Source organism: Leptonychotes weddellii, chromosome 12 (assembly GCF_054177405.1).
Source record: "Leptonychotes weddellii isolate Sample4059 chromosome 12, ASM5417740v2, whole genome shotgun sequence".
In the NCBI taxonomy this organism is placed as follows: Eukaryota; Metazoa; Chordata; class Mammalia; order Carnivora; family Phocidae; genus Leptonychotes; species Leptonychotes weddellii.
In genome coordinates, this window is record NC_138380.1 from 65,047,456 (window position 1) to 65,063,666 (window position 16,211).

At 35.2% G+C, this 16,211-nt stretch overlaps 2 protein-coding genes across 2 annotated transcripts in view; one reads left to right on the forward strand and one right to left on the reverse strand.

The window, feature by feature from the left end:
- LRRD1 (leucine rich repeats and death domain containing 1) overlaps positions 1 to 6,644 on the forward strand; it is a 23,471-nt gene extending 16,827 nt beyond the window's left edge. Inside the window, exons 5-7 of the mRNA XM_006732660.3 lie at positions 3,069 to 3,230; positions 5,540 to 5,657; positions 6,292 to 6,644. Coding sequence (XP_006732723.1) covers positions 3,069 to 3,230; positions 5,540 to 5,657; positions 6,292 to 6,478 — 467 coding nt within the window. The 3' untranslated portion in view covers positions 6,479 to 6,644. The remainder of the gene's footprint in view (positions 1 to 3,068; positions 3,231 to 5,539; positions 5,658 to 6,291) is intronic.
- LOC145716576 (uncharacterized) overlaps positions 1 to 16,211 on the reverse strand; it is a 94,320-nt gene that overhangs the window by 71,374 nt on the left and 6,735 nt on the right. The gene's annotated exons all lie outside the window — the stretch shown is intronic.

Genomic DNA, 16,211 nt, shown 5'->3' on the forward strand with positions numbered 1-16,211 from the left:
CCCCCCTCCCCAACTTATTTTTAAATTCAACTCATTTCCAATATACATCCCAGCAAGGTTTTTTATTTCAGAAAGCAATGAGCTAATTCTAAAATTTATATAAAAGGCAAAAGAAATAGAATAGCTAAAATTATTGTGACAGAGAGAGACACAATGAGACAATGAGAGAGGGAACACAAGCAGGGGGAGTGGGAGAGGGAGAAGCGGGCTTCCCGCGGAGCAGGGAGCTCGATGTGGGGCTCGATGTGGGGCTCGATCCCAGGACTCTGGGATCATGACCTGAGCCGAAGGCAGACGCTTAACGACTGAGCCACCCAGGCGCCCCTAGTTAAAATTATTTTGAAAAAAGAACAAAGTTGAAGGATACATACAACCTGATTTTTAAGCCTTATGAAAGGCTATGGTAGTAAAGACAGTGTATAATTGGCAAAATGACAGACATAGATCAATGGAATAGAGAGTGTAGAAACAGACCCATGCATATATGGCCAATTGATTTTTGACAAATATGTGAATGTAATTCAATGGAGAAGGTAGTACTTTCTTTTCTTTTTTTTTTAAGATTTTATTTATTTGCCAGAGAGAGAGAGAGAGCATGCACAAGCAGCAGGCAGAGGGAGAAGCAGGCTTTCTGTGAGTGCAGCACCCAACTCGGGGCTCAATCCCAGAATCCTGGGATCATGACCTGAGCAGAAGGCAGACGCTTAATGGACTGAGCCACCCAAGCATCCCAAGAAGGTAGTGTTTTCAACAAATGGTGCTAGGGCAACCAGATGGACACAAGCCAAAAAACAAAACAAACTGCAACATTAAAAAAAAAAACAAAAAAACTTTGATCCATACCACATACCATATAAAAAACCAACTGAAAATGAATCACAGACCTAAATGTAAAAGCTAAAACTATAAAACTGCTAGATAAAAACATAGAAGAAAATATTTGTAACCTTGGCAAAGATTTCTTAGATACAACACCAAAATCACAATCTACAAAAAAATTAATTGGACTTCATCAAAATTAAACCTCTGCCCTTCAAAAGGTGTTGTTAAAAGAATGAAAAGCCACAGACCAGAAGAAAATATTTGCTGAATACATAAAAAATCATTCTCAAAAGTCAATATTAAACAGTTGCCTCAATAAAAATTGTCATAAATTTTGAACAGATACTTTACAAAGAATGTATATGAATGGCAAATAAGCACAAGGAAATATACTGAAGTCATTAGTCATGAGAGAAATGCAAATTAAATCTACAATGAGATTTTTTTTGTATGTGTGCATGCAAAAAGGAGCCTTTATTAAAGCATGGGGACAGGACCTGTGGGCAGAAAGAGCTGCTACAATGAAATCTTTCTCTTAGAATAACTAAAATTAAAATCTGACAATACCAAGAGCTATAACTTCAACTCTGATACATTGATGGTAGGAATGCAAAATGATACACACTCTGGAAAACAGTTTCATAATTTCTTATAAAGTTATATGTATATTTACCATACAACCCACCAATCACACTCCAACTACACTTTCATTTCAAGTGAAATGTAAATGTATATTCAATAAAAAAACTGAGTGTAAATATATAGAGTGGTTTTATTCATAATCACCAAAAAGTGGAATCATTCAGAATGTCCTTTAGTTAGCGAATGGATGATGTATGTACATCCATATAATGGAATATTTCTCATTAATAAAAAGGAACAAACTATTGATATGTCATTAAACACCAATAAATCTCAAATGCATTATGCTGAATGAAAGAAGCCAGACCCTAAATACTATATGTTGTGTATACATATGCATTAACACATATATATTTATAATTATGAGCTTATAATGTACATTATAAAACCCCTTATATATATATACATACCTATATATATATACACGTACACACTCCCAGAAGCAATGAGAAAAACTAGTATCCTGATCTTGGTTTCTGAATGCCACTCTTCACTGAAATGAACCAGGTTCCTTTATGACTATAAATAATATAACTATAAATGTATAAATAATAGGCAAACTTATAGGTCAGTTCCTCTCTAAATGATTACAAAGTCTTACCTTGTTAGTCACCATAGTTTTACTTTTTACCGTCAGTTTATATTGGATTAAGGTGTCTTGAAAACATTACACTTTAGGGAAGTAGAGTTTAACCCCCACTCCTTGAGGGTGGACTAGACCTTGTAACTCAGTTCCAAAAAATATAGAGTATGGACAAGAAAAAATCAAAACATTATATCAGAGAAACCTGGCAAGACACTGTTTTAGCGAAGGGATCAAGCTTAACATTGCTAGTAAAGTCGTATGGGCATCAGGTACCCCTGCTGTGATGTGATGAGAGTTCTTCATCTCTGTGGTATTCTCTCCAGAAACCCATAACCCCAGTCTAATTATGAGAAAATATATCAGATAAACTCAAATTAAGGAATATTCTATAAAAATACCTAATCAGTACTACTCAACTGTCAAGATCATGAAAAACAAGAAAAGACTGAGCAACTGTCTCAGACCAGAGGAAACGAAGAAGACGTAACTGTATGCAGTGTGTTATCCTGGAATGGATTCTAGAACAGAAAAAGGATACTGATAGAAAAAACTAATGAAATCCAAAATTGTCTGAAGTTTATTTAATAGTAATGTGCCAATGTTTCTTAGTTTTGACAAATGTAATACAATAATGTGAGATGGTAACATCAGGTGAAACTAAAACTGGGTGAGGAATATACAGGAATTCTCTACAATTTCTGCAACTTGCTGTACATCTGAAATTATTTTAAATAAAAAGTTTATTTAAAAGATTACCATCACAAAGTCATTTCCTGTACTATAAGAGAACAGCTTCCTATCTCATTTTGCCATCCTCTGAGAGAAAAGAACCACAGCTCTGTTTCTATACTTCCTTCTTTTCACTCCTAGCAAGGAAACGATGACAAGAATTTATATTTGGTGTATCTGGTATGTTGCCAGCGAGACACAGTAAATGCCCCATAAGTAGTTGTTATTTATCTTCAGATTTTTCTTTATACAGAAAGGTATAATTCAATTATAACTTCTTTTCTACTAGGAAATAATCTGACAGTTCTGCCTAATGGTATCCACAACCTTTTTTCACTGAAGGAGATAAATTTTGATGATAACCCTTTGCTGAGACCTCCAATGGAAATCTGTAAAGGAAAACAATTGTATACTATTGCACACTATCTACAGAGAGTAGATCAAAGAGATGGTAGGTGATGAGAAAGTGACCTACTAGCTTATAAGTCATTTTCTAGTATCATCTATAAATTAAAAGATAGTATGCTTTATAGAGGTTTTCAATCTGGCAGAGGCATTAAAATATTTATCATCTTCCCTTTTCTGAGGGTTAGGAGTTTATTTTGATAATTCAGATTATTTAATCTGGGTCCACACAAACTAAACCATTGGAAACAGGCAAACCCAAGTGGAGGAGTAGCCTGTTATCCACCTATTGGCCTCAATACCCTTCCACAGGTTTTTCATCATGGTTGTGCCCAGACTTAGATATTCCACACAAAAACTTCTTCATGGGTTCTGATCTGTATCACCACATGTAGTTGTTCTAAAACTCTCATCTGGCCTTGAAGAAAGTACTTAGACCTTTTCCAATGAAGCCAATCAGCTTTTGGCCCACTATGATCACCTGTCTGCAGTCATGGGTAGTCTTCATTCTTCGTCCTTAAGCATTCCTTTGGTTGTCCCTGATTGTTTCAGATAACAGGTCCATTTTCTTTAAATATCCTTCCACTGGACCAGATGGAGATTGGTTTCTCCAAACCTCTGGCAGGGAAATTTCACTGTCCAATTCTTGCCTTGGGGCTAAGTTCCGAACAACTAAGCTTTTTCCCGGGACTCTGACTTTGCTTCTCACTGTCAATCCTTAGACTGGATCCAGAGTCTGGTCCTCCAATTCAATGAGTACTTATAAAGTATTAAGTCAATTTAATAAGTATGGATCCAGATTTGGGGAAATATACAAAACCATCCCTCCATATCATTCTATTATGTTCCCTGTCTGTAATCAGGAGCTTATATCAGCATAATTTCATAATCTAGTGAGATGGTCACTAAAAATGTACAGTTCTCTTTAAGTCACAATATACATCCATGCATGGCTACCAGTTAAAAATTTCTCTAAGACTTGGGCCTCACTGATGGAAGGAACCTAAGAGATAAAATTAAAAGTCACAGTAGCTGTTTTTTCTAACTTGCTATGTAAGTTGGTTCTGCTCATTATCGTTAAAAAGGAATATTTTATGATAACTACTTTTTTTTTTTAAGATTTTATTTATTTATTTGACAGAGAGAGAGTACAAGCAGGGGGAGCAGCAGAGAGAGGGAGAAACAGGCTTCTCACTGAGTGGGGAGCCCAACGTGGGGCTTGATCCCAGGACCCTGGGATCATGACCTGAGCTGAAGGAAGACGCTTAACTGACTGAGCCACCCAGGCACTCCTGTGATACCTACTTGTATAAAATGAAGTTTTTAGAAGTTTCCAAGAATCCATAAAGTATTACTATTAGGTAACAGGAAGAGACTTTATGGTTAAGCGTCTGGAATCGAGTCCCACGTCGGGCTCCTTGCTCAGCGGGGAGCCTGCTTCTCCTCTCTCTCTACCTGTTGTTCCCCCTGCTTGTGCTCTCTCTTTCTCTCTCTCTGGCAAATAAATTAAAAAAAAAAAAAAAGCAGGAAGAGACTTTAGAGAAGTGGCAACAGATCAAAGTCGGCAAAAATGAGAGAACCCTAGCCATTTATATCCTTTCTTTATACCCAAGGGGCCTTCATACTGCAGGTACACAGAGAGAGGGGAAGGAAGTCATCATGGGAGATACATTTATTCTCCAATTAGCAAAGAACATGAGGTTCCTTCCTTAAAATTTTGCTTAGGATATTGGACTTTCATTTATATCATTAGCATACAATCTAGCCTGAGGGGCTGAGATGATTACAGGGGGGTGGGAGATTGCTAGTTCTTAAAAATTCCCAAAGTACCTTAATCAATAACAAAAATAGATCTAGTCCAAGTTAGCTGGAAGCTTTTAAAAAAAAAAAAAACCAAAAAAACTAAAAACTCTCTACTTATATCTAAGCCAGCACTCTATTAAAGTGATTTGAAAATAAAATATATACATATACACTATATTTATAGTAGATGTAAACTTGGTTTTTTTAAGATGGTACATAAAGAAGCCCATTAAAAAGCTTGAATCAAAGGATGGAGTTAAATTCATTTCAAATCCTCAAAGAATTTAAGAAAGTTTTTGAAAATCATTTTGTAGTCGCTTATGATATACTTTTAAACGGCCATTACATGTTGATTATTCAGATTTTGGAAGAAATAGAACAAATGGTTCAAATTTCAGTTTGTATATTAGGTCTGCATCTTACTTTTCAATTTTACTTGACATAGACATTTGATAGGAGCACAGAAGTAAGGGACTCAGATAAAATAATAACTCAAAACAGAGTATGTTTTTCAAAAGAAAGGACTTAAATTTTTTTTATGTTCAAATGTAGAGAAAATCCTAGAGAAGATCTTCAACATAGTTGCCAATAACATCACTGAAACAAGTTTTAAATTTTTGTGTCAAAAATTAAACCTGGTCATCTCAGAAACAGATATGTCTGCAAAGAGGTATGTATGAAGAACAACATGTGGTATAAGCTTATTCTTATGTTCTGATTTATATCATTTTGATATTATAAGGTTTTGAAACATCAGATTAACATGAATTCTAATTTGCTGTAAAAGACTGATGTTAGTTTATTAGATATTTGAGAACCATGTGGGCAATGTAGTTAAGAGTAAGGGCCCTCATGGCAGACTGTCTGGCTTTAAATTACAACTAGTTTTGTGACCTTGGATAAGTCCCTTAACCTACAGGTACTTCAGTTTCTCCACTGGTAAAATGGATATACTTACCTAAGAGAGTTGTCATGAGATCAAGTTATAAAGCACGTAGTACTGTAGCAGTAATATACTGCCTTAGGATAAATAACCCACAGTTATTGTTGTGAGATCTTGAGTAAATCTCTCTTAGAACTGAATGTTGATTGAATTGATTTTCTACAAGGAAACAAGGGTTGGCATGGAGCTAACATTCACTATTTGCCAAGCTCTGTGCTAATTTTATACGAACAATCTTCACCAATAATTTAATCTTCACTTCAACCTGGTAAATTGATTTGAAAACTTAGGTATATAATATTTAAGTAACTTAAATGTTCTTAATTGGTGATTAAAATAATATTATCTTTAAAATTTTCAGCACTGTTTCATTAAATGAGAGAGTCCGCCAAGCACTTGATAGGTGGAAAATGGAAAGTAACAACTTGTCACTAACTACTGCTGCTTTAGGAGACCAACTAACTCGGGCACTAACTATGATAGGAGCATATGAAATTATGGACAAAATAACAGCTTTAAAACTTTTTACATGTGCAATTAAATTTTGAACAGTGTACCCATAATAAAAACTGAAAATTTATGAGGTACTTATATAACTGACACTGGATACAAGAGAATTGCATGTCATGTGTCTTTTCATGCATTCCTAAGAGATAATGACAATTTATGGCTACCACTTAAATGTTATCATAATAAAATATCAGAGACACTATTTTGTATACTCGTTCTGTTACCTTGTAATTATGTTAATAATTTTTAAAAAGTAATGATTCCATTTAAAAATTCTTTGTTATACAATGCCTTTATACAACCCAAGATTTATAGGTAATGACGTCATTAGTACCTTGCATTGGAGTTACAAAGCAGAGCAATTTCATTTTAGATGCCAGCTTAGAAGCTGAAATGAATGTACTATACCTATTGTTTCTCCATGAGGAATGGGATAGCTCTGTTAAGCATAAAGCAGAGCCAAGGTCAGTAAACCCACTGAAGTTGAAAATAACAAAAGTCAAAAAAGTAGTTAATATATACCACATCTTCTTTATCCATTCATCTATTGGTGGACACTTGGGCTGCTTCCATAATTTGGCTACTGTAAATAATACTGCCATAAACATAGGGGTGCATGTATCCCTTTGAATTAATGTTTTTGTATTTTCTGGGTAAATACTCAGTAGTGTGATTACTAGATCATAGGGTAGTTCCATTTTTAACTTTTTGAGTAAACTCCATGCTGTTTTCCACAGTGGCTGCACCAGTTTGCACTCCCACCAACAGTGGATAAGGGTTCCTAGACATCAAGCAAACACTGTTTTGTCAAAACTCTTTCCATTGCAAAAGATAGAAACTTTATCTAGTTAAGCTAAAAAAACAAAAACAAAAACAAAAAAACCCCTGCTCATGTAACTGAAGCCAGAGAAGACCCAGGTGAAAAACTAGTTTTCTGTTAACTGTGAGGAAGAAAACACTGCATTGTGTTTGGGTTCTGGAGGCAAAAACTGTTTAAAATCATTTTATTAAAATTCTACTGTAGGGGTGCCTGAGTGGCTCAGTCCATTAAGCGTCTGTCTTCGGCTCAGGTCATGATCCCAGGGTCCTGGGATCGAGCCCTGTATCGAGCCCCACATCGGCCCCCTGCTCAGCAGGAAGCCTGCTTCTCCCTCTCCCACTCTAACTGCTTGTGTTCCCTCTCTTACTTTCTCTCTCTCTCTGTCAAACAAATAAATAAAATCTTTAAAAAAAAAATAAATAAAATTCTGCTGTAGTAGGAGGAGAAGAGAATAGTTAAAACTGTAGTTTCTAGAGTCAGTGAATACAATGCATCTTTAAAAATAGCTTAGGAGGCTTACTGTTGAATAATTTACATAAACAGATACAATTCAAAACCTTATCTTATTTTCATAATTATTATTGTGACTTTTCTAATTTAGCTAAACAATTTTTCACAAACATTTGAAGCAATGAAATCAATTAAAGGTTTCATTTGTGTAACAGAAAAGTAAACTAGTAACTTAGTTGCACTAAGAAAATTTTTATCTTGTGAAAAGTAGGTTTTCAAAACAAAAATGCATTTCTTTGGCTTTCTATCTAGCTAACAAATTTTACTGATAAAAAGCTAATCTCCATTCTTAAAGAGGAAGTTAATATTAATATTTTTTTCCTAAAGAATGAGGGCTTTCTGCTTTTGTTTCACAACTACATTCAGAAACTGAGCAGAATCAGGATGCTTTGCATTTCTCCTGTCTCAGATTCTATGTTTTAGCTTCATTTTCTCAGGCTCTTCTCTGTGACATAAGATGCCTGTTGGCAGCTCATAAAAAAAGAGTTGATTTTTTTCTTTGTATATGGTATTCTAGAAAAGGAGTCCAATTAGTTTGGTTTGTACTGATATATCTTAGTGGATTATAACCAAAACAGGTGAGTATCTTTTAATCCCTAACCTTATTTTCACAATGCTGATGATAAAGAAAGAAAAATTTAAATACCAGCAAAAGGAAATTGTTCATCCTAAAGCCTAGAACATAGCATAATCCATCCACTCACCCCAGGCCAGGTTAGGGCATATGTGGTAACTGCTACTGCTACCTCTACAACAAACCCCATCCTCTTTTCCTTCTTGGCATCCTACCAGACTACATTTCCAAGCTTCCCTTGTGATTATATAGGGCTCCTGTGATTGACTTCTCTGAATGAAATGTAGGCAGAAATGATGTAAGTTGTTTTCAGACCTAGCTCCTAAATAGACATTCCATTCCCTGTCTGGCTGGAGGTCCTGGGCGTGGTAGACCCACAAAACTAGGGAGTCTCGCTCCCTGAGTCTCAACTCAGAAGACAGCCCCTCAACCAGGCATAGCTATTTTGCACTGCTGAATAAGTGAGAAATAAACTCTTAGTGAGGGTCTGAGGTTTTGGGGTGTTTTGTTCTAACAGTTACCCTACCCTAACCATAGGCTTAGGGCAGATGGCATAGGGCATAGGGCAGATGCAGGACTGTCCTAGTGCCAAAGTTGTGGAAAAGAAACAGAAATTTGTAAGGGTTCTATGATGCAGTAAATACCCTTACCTTACCTTCATTTATATTAGCATTCCTCCTTATTGGTAGAGTTAAAGGAAGAATTAGGAAAACTGAGAGAAGGCTGAATTTTCCATATAAGTCACCAAAAGAAAAGTGTTTAGTATATGGAAGATACTTAATCAATAGCAGCTATTAATAGAGTTCCATTTAACATTTAAACATTTTAAGCCCTGTTAATCTTTACGACTGTCTATTATGCCCTGTGAAGAAATCGTAGCTGAATTTTCCACAGTGTACCTTGGATTATTATCATGTGTACTATACCTCTATTTTATTACATTTTAATTTAAAAACATGGTGAAACAACAGTAAAATAAGTTTTTAAACAGGAAACAACATAATAGTGATTAAATCTGGGGGGACTGAGATAACACTTAACTTTTATTTATTTAATTTTTTGCTTATTTGTAGTTTCCACCTTTTTCCCAATGAGTATTTGTTACAAAAAGAGTAAAAAAGAAGTCACATAATCCTATTCTCTTAACACAGCCAATTTAATGTTTGCAAGTTATCTTTTACCTTGGTGTTTATAACCATACGCACATAGTTTGTTTTATATAATAGCAGTGCAGTAAATATACTGGGCTTTGGAACCAACAATTTTGCATCCTGGCTCTGACCCTAATTAGCTACTTGGTCTTGTGAAAGTCAATCTGTGCCTTGATTTTTCCCTTCTGATAAAAAAAAAATTCCTAAGGTGTTGTGCTATAATGAGAATTTACTGTATATAACGTATTAAATGCAAAAAAAATCAAAACAGTGTTTAGCACATATGTTTTTATAATTAGCAACTATTAATATATATTAAAATTTTTATCATATTTCCCCATTTTCCTATATGGTCTTCATAGTTTTATTTGGGTAGCTATTCCATCTATTAATATTCCATTATGAAATATAGTAATAAAGTGCAGCAGACCCGCAGTTGAAAATCTGTATGTAACTTTTTGACTTCCCAAAAACTTAACTACTAATAGCCTACTGTTGAGCAGAAGCCTTACCAATAACATAGTCGATTAATGCATATTTTGTATATGTATTATATACTGTATTCTTACAATAAAGTAAGCTAGGAGAAAAGAAAATGTTATTAAGAAAATCATAAGGAAAATACATTTTCAGTATTATACTGTATTTATAAAAAAAATCCAAATGTAAGTAGACCCATGCAGTTCAAACCCATGTTATTCAAAGGTCAACTGTAGTCTAAAAATGTTGGGCAAGTACACATAGCAAAATTTACTATCTCAAACATTTTTAAATATACAGTGCAATGGTGTTAAATATGCTGAACAATGTTGTGTGATCATCACTATCATCGTCATGACTTTCATCTTATAAAACTGAAACTCATTAAATAATATTCCCCATTCCCCCTCCCCCCTAGCCCCTGACATCCACCATTCTTTCTGTCTTTATGATTCTGATTACACTAAGTACTTCATATAAGTGGAATCACAAAGTATTTATGTTTTTGTGACTGGCTTATTCATTTACAGTTAAAATAACCATTGATGGGAGATTTAACTTCTATCATTTTGCTATTTGTTTTCTATATGCTATAGAGCATTTCTGACCCTTATTTCCTGCCTTACAGTCTTCTTTTGTGTTTAGCTGATTTTTTTTTTGCAGTGAAATGTTTAAATTCCCTTTATTTACTTTCATGTTCCATAGCTATTTTTTTCTTCATGGTTACTATGGGGATTACATTTAACATGCTAAAGTTGTAACACTCTAATTTCCATTTATACCAGCTTAAGTTCAATAACATGCAAAAACTCTGCTCCTTTAGAGCTCTATCCCTGCCCCTTTTGGTTGTTATGTCACAAAATTACATATTTACACAATATGTGCCCCAAAACATAAACTAATAATTCTTTTAAAGCATTAATCTAGAAAACAGAATGTAGAGTTACAAACCAAATTTACAATAATACTAGCTTTTAGACTAATTTTTTAAAAATGTATTAATCTCTTAAATCATGTAGAAAACAAAAAGTAGAGTCACAAACCAAATTTATAATACTAACCTATGTACTGAGGCCAGCATTACCCTGATACCAAAACCAGATAAAGACACTTCAAAAAACCAGAACTATAGGCCAATATTTCTGATGAATATAGATGCAAAAATCCCTAGCAAATCAAATCCGATAATACATTCACCACTATCAAGTGGGATTTATTCCTGGGATGTGAGGGGGATTCAATATTTGTAAATCAATCAATATAAAAGGCAAAAGATTTATACGATCTGAAGAGAAACCAGAGTATTAAATCAATCAATGTGATACGTCACATCAGTGAGAAAGAATAAAAATCATATGATCATTTCAGTAGATGCAGAAAAAGCATGTGACAAAGTACAACATCCATTCATGATAAAAACCTTTACCAAAGTAGGTTTAGAGAAAACATACCTCCACATAATAAAGGCCATATATGAAAAATCCATAGCTAACATCACACTCAATGGTGAAAAACTAAGAGCTTTTCCCCTAAGATCAGAAACAAGGCAAGGATGTCCACTCTCACTACTTTTATTCAACATAGTACTAGGAAGTCCTAGCCACAGCAATTAGACAAGAAAAAGAAATAAAGGGCATCCAGATTGGTAAGGAAGAAGTAAAACTTTCACTATTTGCAGATGACATGATACTTTATATAGAAAATCCTAAAGACTCCACCAAAAAACTACTTGAACTGATAAATGAATTAAGTTGCAGGACACAAAATCAACATACAGAAATCCTTTGCATTCCTATACACTAATAATGAATCAGTAGAAAGAGAAATTAAGAAAACAATCCCCCCAGTGCTCGCTTCGGCAGCACATATAATAGAAAACTATCCCCCCAAAAGAAAATGATCCCATTTACAATTGTACCAAAAATAATAAAATACCTAGGAATAAAATTAACCAAGGAGGTGAAAAGACCAACTGTAAAACAGTGATGAAAGAAACTGAAGATCACACAAATGGAAAGATACTCCATGATCATGGATTTGAAGAAGCAATATTGTTAAAATGTCCATATTACCCAAAGCAATCTACAGATTTAATTCAATCCCTATCAAAATACCAACAGCATTTTTCACAGAACTAGAACAAACCTAAGATTTGTATAGAACCATAAAAGACCCCAAGTAATCAAAACAATCTCAAAAAAGATAAACAAAACTGGAGGTGTCCCAATCCCAGATTTCAAGATATACTACAAAGCTGTAGTAATCAAAATAGTATGGTAGTGGCACAAAAACAGACAGATAGATTATCAGAACAGAATAGAGAGCCCAGATATAAACCCATAATTATATGGTCAATTAACCTTTGAGAAAGGAGGCAATATCTAATGGGAAAAAGACAGTCTCTTCAACAAATGGTGTTGGGAAACTGGACAGCTAGATGCAAAAGAATGAAACTGGACCACTTTCTTACACCATACACAAAAATAAACTCAAAATGGCTTAAAGACCTAAATGCAAGACTTGAAATCACAAAAATCTGAGAGCACAGGCAGTAACTTCTCTGACATTGGCCATAGCAACATTTTTCGAGATATGTCTCCTGAGGCAAGGGAAATGAAAGCAAAAATAAACTAATGGAACTACATCAAAATAAAAAGTTTTTGCACAGTGAAGGAAATAATCAACAAAACTAAAAGACAACCTACTGAATGGGAGAATATATTTGCAAATGACATATTCAATAAAAGTTTAGGGCGCCTGGGTGGCTCAGATGGTTAAGCGTCTGCCTTCGGCTCAGGTCATGATCCCAGGGTCCTGGGATCGAGTTCCGCATCGGGCTACCTGCTCCTTGGGAGCCTGCTTCTCTCTCTCTCTCTCTCTGTCTCTCATGAATAAATAAATAAAAATCTAAAAAAAAAAAAAAAAAAAAAAGATTAAAAAAAATAAAAGTTTAGTATTCAAAATCTATAAAGAACTTATACAACTCAACAGCAAAACAAACAATCCAATTAAAAAATGGGCAGAAGACATGAACACACATTTCTCCAAAGACATACAGACAGCCAACAGACACATGAAATGGTGCTCAACATCACTATTCATCAGGGAAACGCAAATCAAAACCACAATGAGATATCACTTTACACCTGTCAGAATGGCTAAAATAAAAAACACAAGAAACAACAACTGTTGGCAAGGATATGGAGAAAAAAGAACCCTCATGAACTTTTAATGGGAACGCAAACTGGTAGAGTCACTGTAGAAAACAGGATTCCTTAAAAAAATTGAAAAATAGAATTACCATATGATCCAGTAATTCAATCCAGTAATTGCACTACTGGGTTTTTACCCCAAAAATATAAAAACACTAACTTGAGAGGATATATGCGCCCCTATGTTTATGGGCAGCATTATTTACAATAGCCAAATTATGGAAGCAGCACAAGTGTCCATCACTAGATGAACAGATGAAGTAGTATATATGTATGTGTTTATCTCTATACCTATCTCTCTATCTATAATGGAATTTTACTTAGCAATAAAAAAGAATGAAATCTTGCCATTTAAAACAACAAGGATGGATCTAGAGGGTATAATGCTAAGTGAAATAAGTCTGTCAGAGAAAGACAAATACCAAATGATTTTACTCACATGTGGAATTTAAGAAACCAAACAATTGAAGAGAAAAGAAGGGACGAACCAAAAAACAGACTCTTAACTATAGAAAACAAACTGATGGTTACCAGAAGGGAGGTGGGTGGGGGCATGGGTGAAATAGGTGAAGGGGATTAACAGTATACTTATCTTGATGAGCACTGAATAATATATAGAATTGTTGAATCACTATGTTGTACTTAACTAATACAATATTCTATGTTAACTATACTGAAATAAAAATAAAAATAAAATAAAGTAACCCATGTATTTACCATTCCCCATCCCAATGCCCTGACTGGCAGTTGTACACATGCTCCTGGAGCAGCCTGCACCAAACCTACAGGAGCCAGGGGGCAGTAAAAGGACCCTGTCCTCCAAATATCAGATATCTGAGCTCTTCTTGCTGATTTCTGCTTTTTTTTTCTTTTTTAAGAGAGAGAGCAGGGGAGGGGGAGAGGGAGAGAGATAATCTTAAGCAGGCTCCTGGAGCCTGACATGGGGCCCTATCTCATGACCCTGAGATCAGGACCCAAGCTGAAACCAAGAGTCAGATGCCGAACCAACTGAGCCACCCAGGCACCCCGGCTTGCTGCTTTTAAACAGAGAGGTGCAGACAAAAAATGGGTGGCCATTGTTGCACCTCCCCCAATCATTGCAAGCCCCTCCCCCTCTGGCTGAAGTGACTTCCCTGGGATTTAAAGGCCTGGTACACTTCCCTCCTCCCTTCATTTTTCTCTTTTTCCTCTTTTGGGAGCCAGACATTAAAAACAAACAACTGCATATACTAGGAAATTTAGAAAGTGAGCATATATGCCCAGGAAAAGGCTCAGAAAAGACAATTTTAAACCTCAGGCTGATCCTCAGCATAGACAGCCTACAACAATCAAAACAAAAAACAGCAGGCCAAATTATTGGATCCAAATATCCTCTATGAGGCCAGTAGTATCTTTTTTTTTTTTTTTTAAAGATTTTATTTATTTATTTGACAGAGAGAGACACAGTGAGAGAGGGAACACAAGCAGGGGGAGTGGGAGAAGGAGAAGCAGGCTTTCTGCGGAGCAGGGAGCCGGACGTGGGGCTCAATCCCAGGACCCTGGGATCATGACCTGAGCCGAAGGCAGACGCTTAACGACTGAGCCACCCAGGCGCCCCAAGGCCAGTATTATCTTGATAACAAAACCAAACAAAGACATCCCAAGAAAGGGCAGATCAATATCCCTTATGAATATAGATGCAGAGATCCTCATCAAAATACAAGTAAACCAAACCCAGCAACATACAAACAGAATTATATACCATGGCCAGGTGGGATTTATTCCAGGAATGCAAGGTTGGTTCAACAAATGATAATCAATCAATGTAATATGACATATTAATAAGGACAAAAACCACATGATCTCAGCAGACACAGAAAAGGCATTTGAAAAAAATGCAATACTCCTGCAAGATAAAAACACTCAGCAAACTAAAACTAGAAGGGAACTAACTCAATCTGAAAAAGGGTATCTACAAAAAACCTCACAGCTAGTATCATACTTAGTGGTGAAACACTGAATGTTTTCCTCTTAGTTTCAGGAACAAGATAAGGATGTCTGCTCTTACCACTTCTATTCAACACTGTGTTGGAGTTTCAAGCCATAGAAATTAGGTAAGAAAAAGAATAAAAGAAATCATACTGGAAAGGAAAAAAAACTACATTTGCAGATGACATAATTTTATATACAGAAAATCTTGATGAACTATTAAAAACCTATTAGAACTAGTAAATGAGTTCAGCAAGCTAGGAGGATACAAGATCAATTTACAAAAAATAACTGTATTTCTATACAGTTATAGTGAACAATCTGAAAATGCAATTAAGAAAATTATCCCATGTATAACACTATGTATAACATCAAAAAAAATAAATAAAACACTTATAAATACATTTAACAGAAGAAGTGGAAGGCTTGAAAACAGAGCACTTTACATCACTCAAAGAAATTAAAGAAGACCTAAATAAATGGAAAGGCATCTATGTTCATGGATTCTAAGACTTAATGTTGTTAAGATGGCAATACTCCCCAAACTGATTCATAGATTCAATGTAATCTCTATCAAAAAGACAGCTGGCTTTTTGTAGAAATTGATAAGCTGATCCTAAAATTCATATAAAAATGAGGGACCCAGAAAAGTCAAAACAAGCCTGAAAATTAATAACCAAGTTGGAAAACTCATATTTCCCAACTTCAAACTTACTACAAAGGTACAGGATTCAAGAAAAAATTAATATGTTGAAGCCTTTAACCTCAATGTGATTATATTTGGAAAGAGGGCCAGTAAGAAGCTGATAAAGGTAAACTGAGGTCATAAGGGAGGGGTCCTAATCCAACAGGGCTGGTGCCCTTATAAGAAAAGGAAGAGACACATGAGTTCTCTCAACCATGTGAGGACACAGTGAGAAGGCAATCTATAAGCCAGAAAGAGAGCTCTTGCCAGGAACTCAATCAGCTAACACCTTGATCTGGGAATTCTAGCCAGAACTGTGAGAATATTAAATTCTGTTGTTTTAGCCAAAAAACCCCTCATATTTTGAATTA